This window comes from Pogona vitticeps, chromosome 6, assembly GCF_051106095.1.
Source record: "Pogona vitticeps strain Pit_001003342236 chromosome 6, PviZW2.1, whole genome shotgun sequence".
NCBI classification, from domain to species: domain Eukaryota; kingdom Metazoa; phylum Chordata; class Lepidosauria; order Squamata; family Agamidae; genus Pogona; species Pogona vitticeps.
Window position 1 is genome coordinate 8,325,642 of NC_135788.1, and position 13,111 is coordinate 8,338,752.

Sequence of the window (13,111 nt, forward strand, 5' to 3'; positions counted from 1 at the left end):
GAGGACGGCAGATCAAGGGAAACCAAGCCCTACGAGGAAAGATTGGGCATGTTTAGTCCTGGGGAAAGAAGATTTAGGGGAGATAGAATAAGTACTTTTCAAATACTTGAAAGGTGATCATACAGAGGAGGGGCAGGATCTGCTCTTGATCATCCCAGAGTGCAAGATTTTATTATTATTATTATTATTATTATTATTATTATTATTATTATTATTATTATTATTATTATTATTATTATTATTATTATTATTATTATTATTATTATTATTATTATTATTATTATTATTGATGATGATGATGATGATGATGATGATGATGATGATGATGATGATGATGATGATGATGATAATAATAATAATAATAATAATAATAATAATAATAATAATAATAATAATAATAATAATAATAATAATATGCCCAACAAGGGACCCAAAACAGCTCACAACAATTAAAAACACAATAAGTTTAATATTAAAATTAAACAATATATCAATTAAAATAAAATTGAAAGATTAAAACATGGAAACATGAAAAAGATTAAAATCATCTGCTAAAATGGGGTTCAGGGATTCAGTTATAAGTCTGCCTGAAGAGATGGGTCTTTAGCTTTTTTTCAAACGGATAAAAGGGAAGGGGCCCTCCTGATCTCCCAAGGGAGAGGGTTCCACAGCCTGGGAGCTGCCACCGAGAAGGCCCTCTCCTGTGTGTCCCCATCAGCTGTGCTTGTGCTGGCAATGGGACCGAGAGGAGGGCCTTAATCGTGGAGAAGGCACATATAGGGAGATACAGTTCTTCAGGTGGCCTGGACCCAAGCTGTATAGGGCTTTATAGGTAGAAATGCCGTAATGGGCTCAAGCTACAGGAAGCCAGTATCAGGAAAAACTTCTTAACTGTTAGAGCAGTATGACAATGCAACCAATTACCTTTATATGTGGCAAATGTTCCCATGCTGGAGGCATTCAAGAGAAAATTGGACAGCTGTCTGTCAGATGTGGTTTGATTTAGATTCCTGCATTGAGCAAGGGGTTGGACTTGATGGCCTTATAGGCCACCTCCAATTCAATTATTCTATGATTCTGTGATTGATCTGGACCCAGAACCAATCCTTATCTGCTCTTGTCAACTCCACATCTTTCCACAGTTTAAAAACCTTGACTCAAATGTGTCAAACCATTTTGAACTGCAAGGATCCTAGGTCTTGATTATTTATGCTGACCACGAAGCCATATTCCTTTCCTATTCTCATGTCCTGTAATGTAATAAAATATTATCAATGAAGCAGCATGTATCATTTCACATGAAGAAAATCTAATTTACAGTGGGTGCCCTACATAAAATATTAGGTTACAGAATACAAGATAATCCATCATGCGGAACTTAAAAGTACAATTGAAGATTATATGAAAGGCCACATTAACTGATACATAACTTGGAGCAATATAACAAGGCTGTTATCTTTTGAAGTAACTGGTTCAGAAGCCCAGGCACAGAATTCTACCCCACCTCTGTTGTATTTGGAGTCATTAAAAGCCTCTTTTCAGATTAAATGTGCTGCAGTCATTTCTGTAAAATTGTCTAAATTATTGCAGCTGCCCACTTGCAAAAGCTCAAGTGATAATTCAGGAGAAAATGTGGGCTCTGAAGGCTGCTTTTGAAATCATAGATGTGCAGCAGAGTTTGTTTGCTGTGTTCAAATGGAGTGTGGCAAGGGATTATCACTGGGTAATAATATTTTTCAAATAGATGGAGAATGTCAGAATGGTGCACGCTTGGTCTGAAAAAAAAGGGGGGGTTCTGGTGTGAAACAAGGAATTTGTGGAGTATAGCTGGAGGTCAGGCCTTTCCATAAAATTGTTCCTGCTACATGCGTGCCTATTGTGTTTGGCAGCTCAAAATTGTCACAGGAGAAATTCAAAATTATATGTTCTTGTTTTGATGTATATACTGTCCCATAATGCTAAAACACCCTCTGGGGAGTTTACAATGTAGTCATGCAAATAACACTTTGTTGAACCTCCCCAGTGGACTCATTTTACTGACTTTAGAAGGAAGGAAAGCTAAGTCAACCTTGATCCAGCTTCCTGAACCCATGTGGATTGAATTCAGGTTGTGAGCAGAGGTTTCGCTGCAGTACTGCAGTTTAACCATGATGCCACAGGGCTCTTGTTAAAAATTATATGAGTTGCCCTTTAAAAAAAACAAAACCAAGCAACATATTTGCCTTGTTAATTTGTTAAAATTACAACAAAAGCACACATAAGAAGGAAGGATGTTAGAAAAAATGGAGGCATGAGCATACAGCTCCCTAGTCACCGATGCCTTAATACATGTGTGTTACATACAATCAATTCAATTCTGACTTGTGCTGGTCCCAATAAGGTTTGTGAGGCTACACCTTGGGTGGTTTTAGCAATTCAACTCTTGCATGAGTAGGGATTTTAACTCTCATCTTCTGAGTCCTAATCTGACCCTTTGTCCACTATCGTACTCTGCCCTTCAGACATATTGCAAAACTTAGGTATAGTTCAGTTATTCACGTACTTCTTCCATATCTATACATTTCCAAATTCCCTGGTATAGCCCACTAAAAAGAGGGCAGCAGACAATGGCCAATATCTTGTTCAGTATTTGCACACATGGAACTCCAACTTCAAAAGCTACCTTGGTGATCTGATGAAGCACTGGCAGAATGTCTGGTCACACACTCCTGATGACTCAACAGATTGCTACAGAAGCTTCTGCAGTGGGAGCAGAATACTCATGCACTGTCAAGTCAGTTGTGGCTTCTGGAGACCCTTTTGAGGGTTTTCCAAGTAGTGAATACTGAGAAGTGATTTACCATTCCCTTCTTCTGGGGGAGTGTTTGTGCAACTTGCCCCAAGGCCACACAGGTTGGCTCTTCTCCCTGGAGGCACAGCTGGGGAATCGAACTCCCAACTTCCGGCTTTTTTAGCCAGTTACCTAAACCACTCAGCTCTCCAGCCAACCAATCGCTGTGTGCCTTCAAATCAATTTTGACTTGTGACCACCTAAATACTAAACAAGATACCAGCCAATAGTTCTTTGAAGAGTTGAAAATGCTAGAGCAATGCAGATTTCTGGTTGTTTCTTGGGTGTGTGTGTGTGTGGGGGGGGAATACAACTCCCAGAATTTTCCAAGCAGCTTTTGGGGAATTCTAAGATTAAACTCCAAATCTGTGCACCTCTCAGAAATGGTTTAGAAGGCATTCTGTATGACTGGAAACAGGTCATCTCTTCCTCTGCCCACTCTTACCAAAAAAGCTTTGGGATACAGGGCACAAAGTTCCAACCGTGGAGATGGATGGATGGATGGATGGATGGATGGATGGATGGATGGATGGATGGATGGATGGATGGATGGATGGATGGATGGATGGGTGGATGGATGGATGGATGGATGGATGGATGGATGGATGGATGGATGGATGGATGGATGGATGGATGGATGGATGGATGGATGGATGGATGTCTTTCACACCACTTTCAGTTCTTAAGGGGAGGGTGGCCGAAAGACCTCTCTCCTTCATACCAGCCGGTTGAAGCTCGGCCAAGGGGAATGATGACAGTATCATTTATATGATATACTGCAGATGCAGGCCGATGCATCCCCTGGTTGTAATGCAGGCCTGTTGAGTCTGTGCCAATTAAAAATACAGGAAGGGTATTAGGTGTTTGCATTATCATCTGCATAGGGAACCGTCATCTAATAGAGATTTCCACTCCAGCCTTCCTCTTTTTTGGCCTGGGTGGGTGGAGGTATTCTGATCACATCTTGATGAGAACAAATTAATACAGTAGAACCACAGTATCTACGGGGGATGGATTCCAAGCTCCCCTACTAAAAAAATGTGAAAGTTTCAAATGCTATACATTGCACGGTCTCTGGCTCGCTCTAATGGCCAGTTCTGGTAAATACACCCTTGAAATGCATAAAAATAATTGTTTTTCAGGCTAGAGTTGGGTGGGTTATTAAGTATTTTCAGCCAGCGGATAAGCAAATCAACAGGTACTGGTCCCGCAGATAGAGGTCTTACTGAATATATAAAACTGGATGAGCTGATCTTCACTTTTCCTCCAAATTCAGTGATTGTACCTTTTAACGGCCAGCATTCCCATGACGCCCAGCATTTGGATGTCTGACTCCCTCCATCTTCAGCACATTTTTTTTTTGCATCCTTCGCCTTCTCGCACAGGATGGGCTATGCTTGCAATCCTATTGATGCTTTTTCCCTGCTCATAAAGAGACGGTTTGCCCTTCCATTGGGCTGCTTTCTGGGCCTCGTGTCTCCAGAACATCCTTGGAATTTGAGGGATGCGCACCATCATGTCTGTGTCAGCAGCACTGAGAGAAAACACTGGCTTCCCAACTTACCCATTTTCAGGAAGACAGTTGGTTTTTGATAAGAGGGGCTGTTCAGAGGCACAGTTTCCCCACGTCAGGGAAGTTGCATTGCAAAGTATTTCTTTTCCTCCCAAATTCCTAGAATAGAGCATTATCTAAATACTCCTGACAAGGAAGTGCAAGCTGCACCACCTTCTTCCAGTATATTCTGGTGTCTTTAATAAGAGAGACAACTGGTGCAGACATAACCTTGAAATACCCACATCAATATTGGCTCTAACCTGATTTTGCTGCTTTCCAGAAACCAAGCCAGACATGCGGATCTTCTTTTCAGAAAAGCACATGGCCATCATAGCAGGGGGACTGGACATGCTTTGTTGGTCTTTTTCATTCATCACACCATTTTAGTGGATGTGTGTTGTTATCAAGTGCCCGTGGTAACGCGTGTGTGAAAACGTGCACCTGTACATGTGAATTCAGCAAATGCATCAATGTCAGGGTCTTGGGCCAGAGACATCCTCCACATGCAGCAGTTGATGCACCCTGCTCAGTACCAGCGAGGTTGCAGAAATGTTGCTCCCATGTTCTGTGTTTGAGATGGGTTGCTGGAGAAGCAGTGTCTCTTCTTGACCACTGATTAGCTGAAAGAAATGAATGAACAAAGGGGGAAGGGGCTAGGAATACGAGGTTGCAGGAAGAAATAAGAAAAGCACCCAAGGGATGTGTTTGATGTACCTGACTTAAGATCCTGCAGGACAAACAGTGTTTATCGGCCCTGTTGCTTTCCTGAATTGAAACATATGGTCTTTCTGCATCCTTCAGTTGACTTTCAAAATCCTGTCGCCACAAATGTCACAGCTATGTCTACAGGGTGCATGGATCTTGAGTATCTCTGTGTCATTTGGTGGCACCGGAGAAAAAAATTGTGCCTGAATACGCCCATGGATGTCTCCCTGGGTGACCATCCCTGTACAAGGTAATGCAAGTCAAGAGGAACTGTCTGGGTCTGGGAATAGGAGAGGGATGATGCTTGGAAGCAGATCACAAAGAACAGACAAGCCTGGAGACTAAGTGAATATAATGCAACGGAGATCCTGTGTATGTTGAGTCCTTTGATAGAAGGACTTCCTCAAAGAAAGGGAAGGAGGATCCTCCATTGGTTAAGAGTAGGTATAGTCGGTCTGACAACTGTGTCTGTCTAGATGCCTTTGGCCTGTAACGTCTGTCAGTCCTAGCCAACATACAGCAATAGTTCCATCCCACAAACCAACATCTACAGCCTATCTCAAAAGTTAAAGTACAAAAAAAGCAACAGGACATCCTGGCCCCAGGTTGCTGCCTTGCTGCTTTCTGAAAACGATAGTCTTACTCCCCATTAAGCTCTATAGAGGACACCTTCTAAAACCTAAGACTCCCAGAAAGCACCATAGAGCCATCAAGGGCCCGTACTTCCAACTGGTTTTTGTACATTAACAACAGGGAGGCACAGGCCCCAGATTGCCATGGATTTTAATGATAGGCCCTGGTGCAGGTGAGCAAAGTGTAGGTGTCTGTGAGTTAAAGATCCCAGAATTCTATCTGGGGAATTCTTGGCAAATTCTGGGAACTGGAGTCGGGGGGGGGGGGGAGAATGAAAGCCTTGTGCCCATTCATCTGGAATACCTATTGCTTGCATACAGACAGGAGGACAAGCCCGTTTATACTGATTACAGTAGAAGATACATAGGTCATAAACCATAAAAACATTGGATGCAACTAGCGCATATGTCCAGAATGTGTGTGTGTGTGTTTGTGCAATGCATGTATGTGTGCATGTCTGTGTGCATGCATACAGCTGTGCTTTCAAACCCAACCCCTTTATAAGGGGGTTGTCTGTTCCCACTTGCAGAGGAAAGCGTTTCTCCCAGGGCTTCTTAAAAAGGTGTTGGATTCTACCTGTCAAAAGGCTTTGCCAGTTTCACATTTTGCTGCGGAAAGAGAGGAAATGAATCTGAGATGCTCATTTGCAGCCCTTTGAGAATTCAGCCTCTGCATGAAAAATAGATACTGTACTCTATATAAAATATTTTTGTTCTTTTTTAGCTTGACATAGGAAAACATAGGATGAGTGTTTAGTAATTACTGCTTAACCCTCCTTTTGGCCTCTGAAAATCTCATTTTCCTGTCTGCTGCAGATTAAGTTAAAGCAGCCATGAGTACCTCTGCATCCATTGCAGTTTTAATTCCCTTTTTTCCCCTTAAATCTAAAAATATCAGATTTTCAAAATATATTTAAATACAATAACAAGCAGGGATTGTAAGGCCAGCCGTAACTAAAATAAAAAGCAATTACATTAGTGTTCACCTTCGGCATATTTTTCACTGTGCTGTTTAGTCTGTTGCTGGGGGCTCCCGTGGTTAAATGCTCTTCCATATGAAGAAAAAAAAAATCAGAAAATTCTGTGTTATATTTCTTGTCTACCCAGCTTCCTTGCATGCCTGCTGTTATGTGCAGGGATGAGAGAGTATGATGGGGCATCCATGCCATGTGAGGTCCGAAGGCAGAGAGAGAGAACTAGTGCTGTAATGATGAACTGAAAGCACATTAGTGTTGGAGATACACAATCCAGGCACTGTATGCAAGGCGCTTTTTTTAAAAAAAAAAATCTTCCCTCTTTTGTTGGGCTTTAATATGTTTCAAAATTCAGTAACTGTAATTGTCTTTCTGCAGACAAAACTGTTTAGCCACCAGAGGGCTGCTGCTGCTGCTTTAGTTATCCACTACATCTGATTTGAATGCCAATCATATGAAAAACAAGTGGGCTGATACATTTATTTATTTATTTATTTTATTTATTCAATTTATATGCTGCCCACACTACCCAGAGGTCTCTGGGCGGCTTACAATAATTAAAATTCAATACAGTAAAAGATAAAATAATTAAAATACAATTAAAATACAATTAAAATTGCCATCAGACCCACAGCTACTATTATTTCAATTAAAAGCCTTCTGGAACAGGAAGGTTTTGACCTGGCGGCGAAATATCACCAGCGTCGGCGCCAGACGAATCTCAGTCCGGAGGGCATTCCATAGTCTGGGGGCAGCTGCCGAAAAGGCCCTTTGTCTACAAACCATCCCTCTTACCTCCTTGAGGGACGGCTCTTTCAAAAGGGCCCCCTGGCTAGATCTTAACTGCCGGGTAGGTTCATATGGAAGGAGGCGGTCCTTCAGGTATCCAGGGCCCAAGCCGTTTAGGGCTTTATTTGACACAACTCCGGGAGGCAGTAGAAGATAGGAGGGCCTGGCGTGCTCTGGTCCATGGGGTCACAAAGAGTCGGACACAACGAAACGACTAGATGAGACGACGAATGTCAAAACAAGCACTTTGAATTGGGCCCGGACAGCAACTGGTAGCCAATGTAACTTATACAGAATCGGCTTGATATGTTCCCTGGTGGCTACACCACTCACCAGCCGCGCAGCTCGATTCTGGACCAGTTGCAGTCGCCGGACCGTCTTCAAAGGCAGCCCCACGTAAAGCGCATTGCAGTAATCTATGTGGGATGTTACCAGTGCATGTGTGACTGTCATGAGACTCCGCTCGTCCAGGTAGGGCCGTAGGTGGTATAATTTCCGCAGCTGAAGAAAGCCGCCCCTGGCCACCGAGTCCACCTGGGTTTCCAGTGTTAGACTGGGGTCCAGGAGCACCCCCAAGCTGCGGACCCTGTCCCTTAGGGGGAGTGTAACCCCATTCAGGGCGGGGAAATGGCCCTCCAGCCTGTCTGGTGAAGCACCCACTAACAGCACTTCCGTCTTGTCTGGATTGAGTTTCAATTTATTAACCCTCATCCAGTCCATTATCAGGTCCAGACATGAGTTCAGCACAGAAACTGCCTCACCTGGATTGGTGGAAAACGAGAGGTAGAGCTGAGTATCGTCAGCATATTGCTGACTCCTCAGCCCAAACCTCCTGATGACCTCTCCCAGCGGTTTCATGTAGATGTTGAAGAGCATGGGGGACAGTATTGAGCCCTGAGGAACCCCATGACACAACTGCCATGGGGCAGAGCAACTGTCCCCCAGCACCACCCTCTGGACACGGTCAGCCAGGAAGGCTGAATGAATGTTATATAATAAATTATATTTAAGGAATGAATTTGATTTGCATAGAAGTACTAATAGTTAAACAAATAAAGATAAATTTATGGAGAATAAATCAAAATGTATTTTTCAAAACTACATGTATTCCAATTTTAAATGTTCATTTGTTAAGTAACTAATTCGTCAACTGGGCTATGTCCTTTTCCAGTTTGGCCACGGCCCTTGGGGAGGGGACTCCCCGAGCAGTCACTCAATATGGAAAAAAGGCCCTAAACTCTCACAGAAATTCCCCATTTCCACTCCCAACCCCACCATAGCCCTGTGTTGCTTCTCAATTAAAGAAGAGACAGCTTATAAGGCAGTCTGAGGATTTCAACAAAGTTCACCTCTCTTTGAAAAGGAGTACAGGATGTATGGTGAAGTAATGCACTGTTATTCAGCATGCAATCAAATTAAGAATCAATTTAATAATTCCCAAGGCTGTCTGGGTAGGTCAGTGGTTTAGGTAACCGGTTGCAGAACCAGAGGCTGGGAGTTCAATGCCCTACTGTGTTTCCTGCAAGTAGAACCAGCCTGGGTGGCCTTGGGCAAGCTTCACAGTCCCGGGATGCCCCCAGAAGAAGAGAATGGTAAACCACGTCTGAGTATTTTCTACCTGGAAAACCCTGATAAGGGTTGCCATAAGTCAGAATTGACTTGACAGAACATGATTACTATTATGAGAACCCAATCCCTCTTAAAATTTATAGTACCTGTAATTCATATGATATATTGTCCAGTTCCAAGAATTAAAGCTATTTTGGGAGACGTCTCTCTTTTTTAATGTCAAAACTATTAAAATGTTAGAAACATACGTATTTCATGGAACAAATCAAATGAATTTGTCATGAGTAGTTTGATGGGGTTTTTAAGTTCAGATGATGTTTTTTAAAGGGGAAATACCAAAATAAAGGCCCCTTCAGCCAACATCTCTATTAAATTAGCTTATGATTAAGCCTTATGTTTAGGTAGCAAGTCACTACATATGGGAGAGAAATTTTAAATTACTTCCGAGCTGTGGTATCTTCTTCTAAAAGCCAATAAAACTATGGAACCCTATTATATTAATGGAAAAAAACTGATTAGAAATCTGCGACTCCCAAAAAAACAAAAGGAGGAGGATATACTAAGTTTTGGCTTGCATGATACTTTTACTGGGCCAGTAAAAAAAAGTTTCAAGTTAAGGCAAGCTTTTCAGTTTTTCATAGCTCCTTGTCAGGCAATTATGGCATGCATATGACAGCTCCCATCATCTCCAGCCATCGTGGTATTCTGTGTAGCAATCCAACACAATTAAGGTGCATATATATATATGCCTTAATTGTATATATGTATTTACAGTCATAGATATAACTACCCAGTCCTAGTAGTTTCGAAGTGGGAAGGATGGAGGATTCTAGCCTTCAAGGATCATGTTTAACCAGAATTGGAGCTTGGAAAAGCCTCTTTTTTTGGGGGGGGGGGACCACAATTTCCAGAATCACCTGGCCTACATGAATAGTGATTGAGAAAGGTTAACTTTTCCAAATTCTGGTGAGAAATATCAAGTTAGAAATGTAACAGCCAAGCTTGTTCAGCTCTAAGGACTATGTCCTCCAGTATCTGGTTTCAAACCAGATATCTCTGCATGGCCCACATTTGGAACATGGTCCCCTAGTCGTCTTCAGTTATTGGACCTCAGTGGCTGATATTCAGAGGTACTGATGCAAAGAGTGTATCTCCTTGCTGAGATGTATGATCCCCCTCCTCTAACTCCTGTGTCACCTTCTGATTCTGTTTTATCCTCTGCATTGCACTGTATTTTCAGCATCTCATATAACAAAAGGAGATTTGAAAGGAAGAGGAAGAAAAAAATTTAGTATCGGTCACAGCATATTTACTTTCAGGTAGTATGGATTGGACAGAGTTCTTTTAAAAGCCCTTTTAACTCCACTAAGACTTGAAACGCATAGAAGAGAGTTAAAATTTTTACTTCCATTTTTTCCGCCTTAGGGCAAGCCACTGCCCAGACGGCTGTTGAAATTAAATTAGGATCTGTACTTGCATTGGGATCCATTCCCTTTTTTTCCCTGTGACTGAAAAACATTACAGTATTGAGTCAAAACCTGATCAGAAAGCAGATCTCCGTGCAAGACTTAGTAATACAGGAGGTTTTCTGCTCATTGCTTTATTAACAGTGCATCATAAGTGCATTAATTATCATAAAGTTATTTGCTGTTGAGCCTTATGGGTTAATTATAATGACAAAATGGTTCTTTCTTGTGTCTCTATGTAGTTATTTATCTTCGAGAACAACATCTACTATTGTGCCCGTGTGGGGAAGCAGGCCATCCGCGTGGTCTCCACAGGAAAAGACAAAGTTATTTTCAATGGACTCAGCGACTGGCTGTATGAAGGTAAGATTGGAGCATTAATGGGGGGCTCCCAGAATTTAAATATTCCAGAGTCTGCGGTCTCCTCTCATATACGTAATATACACATGTTGGTAGAGACAGAAGGTGATAAACTATAGAACTGCATTTTTACCCAGCCCACTCTCTGCTCCATGCTGGGAACGTTATTAGATCATCCCTCCTAGGTAATCTTTGCTTCACACTTCTAATGAATGTTCTGAAGTAATCCGTTCTCTTGTCAAAGAGTACACGCCATTAAGAAGATTCTTCCTAATGTTTAGTCACAATCTCATTTCTTGGAATTCCTACTTTTTGGAACAATGGAGAACACATTTGTCCCACAATCCGTGTGACAATATTGTTTTCATCTGATCAGTTGACTGTGCGATTTTCCTGAAGTCTGCATCGTGGCGTTCACACTGATGAGAACAGCCACATGTATTAACTCTGTGCAAAAAAAAAATGCTACAAATCACATGCTTGGTGATTATCCTTTTTTTTGAAAGACGGGAGTTGTACGAACATTCCGCACCCACCAACCATCAGACGCCACCGCCTATGCGGGATCTCCTTTGTGACTCTTAAGCTCCAGATTTGGTCCCTTTCTGTAATTGTTGTCTTTTCATTTTCACAGACTTCCATGGTGATAAATACCACTGTTTAATTTTTTTTAAATCCCCAGCGAAGAAGGCTGCTGGTAACTGACACTTATTTTTGTCATCAAATGGATTTTGACATTTATTGGGGGAAATGTGTGGTGAATATACATAAATTGACCTTTCTCCCATAAGCATTTATGTACTTCAACTGGTAGACTGATGAGGTACGCGTGTGGAATGCGCGTGATTGGTTTGGTTTTATTTTTGCTGTTTGCTATTTGTTTATTTTTTTTAATTTAGACTTATAGCTCCCTCCACTTTATTTTTCCTGAAGGTCTCCGGGGAACAATCCACAGGGCAGTCCATTACCCTGATGAATACTTCCTATCATTGAAGTTTATTTCATAGTTCAGCCAACATCTTGTAATTTCCTTGCGTCTTCCCCTTACTAGATCGAGTTCCTTGCCTCTCATCCCAGAGCATCTGCATTTCTTTCTTCCTTCGGCTGCTGCCGAGGGATGACATCAAGGTGAGGAAGGTATACCACCTCCTCATTTATTTATATGCATCTGTGGGGATGAATGGTATTTTTCCATAGTAATGTTTCTGCAACTCCACAGCTCATTTTGTCAGAGATTTACTTGGCCAATGACAAAAAAAAAAACACCTCTCTAACTATATCCTCTTGATGGCAAACTGCTGACAGTGGGAAATTGTCAAGGGGACAAACTCAGAGGGCAGAAGCTGAGGGAACGGTGTTGATTAAGTTACGCTTAAACAGCTGTTTTTTCTCTCTCTCTCTATTACTGGACTGCTCAAGGTGCTGCCACTGACCTTCGAGTCAGCTGTTATCAGAAACTGGCTGAGGAAATGAGAAGCCTGTATAGCTGGCTGTGTGGGAAATGGGATGGTCCCTCAAAGGCAGAGTTTGGGAAAGTTCCCCATTCCCCCCCCCCCCATTGAAACTCCGATAATCTCCCAGCTGGCACAAAGCTTTAGAAACAATAGATCCAAAAAGTAATCTTTCTCAGGTTTGCTAAAAGGCACTTGGGAAAAGTTGTCATCTTGTTTTTTAGTCTGCTCAGATGGACATTGGAGAACAAATTTCAGGTGTGGTTGATGTTTAATTCTATCTATTGGTCGGTCGGTCTGTCTGTGTGTCTATCTGTCTGTCTGTCTGTCTGTCTGTCTGTCTGTCTGTCTATCTATCTATCTATCTATCTATCTATCTATCTATCTATCTATCTATCTATCTATCTATCTATCTATCTATCTATCTATCTATCTATCTCTACAGTAGTACCTCAGTTTATGAACACCTCAGTTAACATAATTTTCGGTTTACAAACAGAAATCCATTGAAAATCATGCCTTGGTTTCTACATTATTCCCTATGGAAGCAAGAAAGCTCTCTCTGTTGTCCCCATCAGACACATCTGCGAAGGCAGTGAGACCTAGAGAAAGGTCTCCCCTGGTTATCTTAAAGCCCGTATAGGCTCCACAGGGAGATGCGGCCTTTTAGGTAGCTTTGTGAGGAACATGTGCTATAAATGTAAACTGCATAAATGTGAAAAGAGTGGTCTTAATCGACTAGATAGGCGGGATATAAATAAATAAATAAATAAATAAATA

The 13,111-nt window shown here is 41.8% G+C and overlaps 1 protein-coding gene across 6 annotated transcripts in view; it reads left to right on the forward strand.

Annotated features, from left to right (window-relative positions):
- DPP6 (dipeptidyl peptidase like 6) overlaps positions 1-13,111 on the forward strand; it is a 490,996-nt gene that overhangs the window by 415,070 nt on the left and 62,815 nt on the right. For all 6 annotated transcript variants that reach the window (XM_020779739.3, XM_020779741.3, XM_078378511.1 and 3 more), the window contains exon 8: positions 10,763-10,883. In XM_020779739.3, the coding sequence (XP_020635398.2) occupies positions 10,763-10,883 (121 nt within the window). The remainder of the gene's footprint in view (positions 1-10,762; positions 10,884-13,111) is intronic.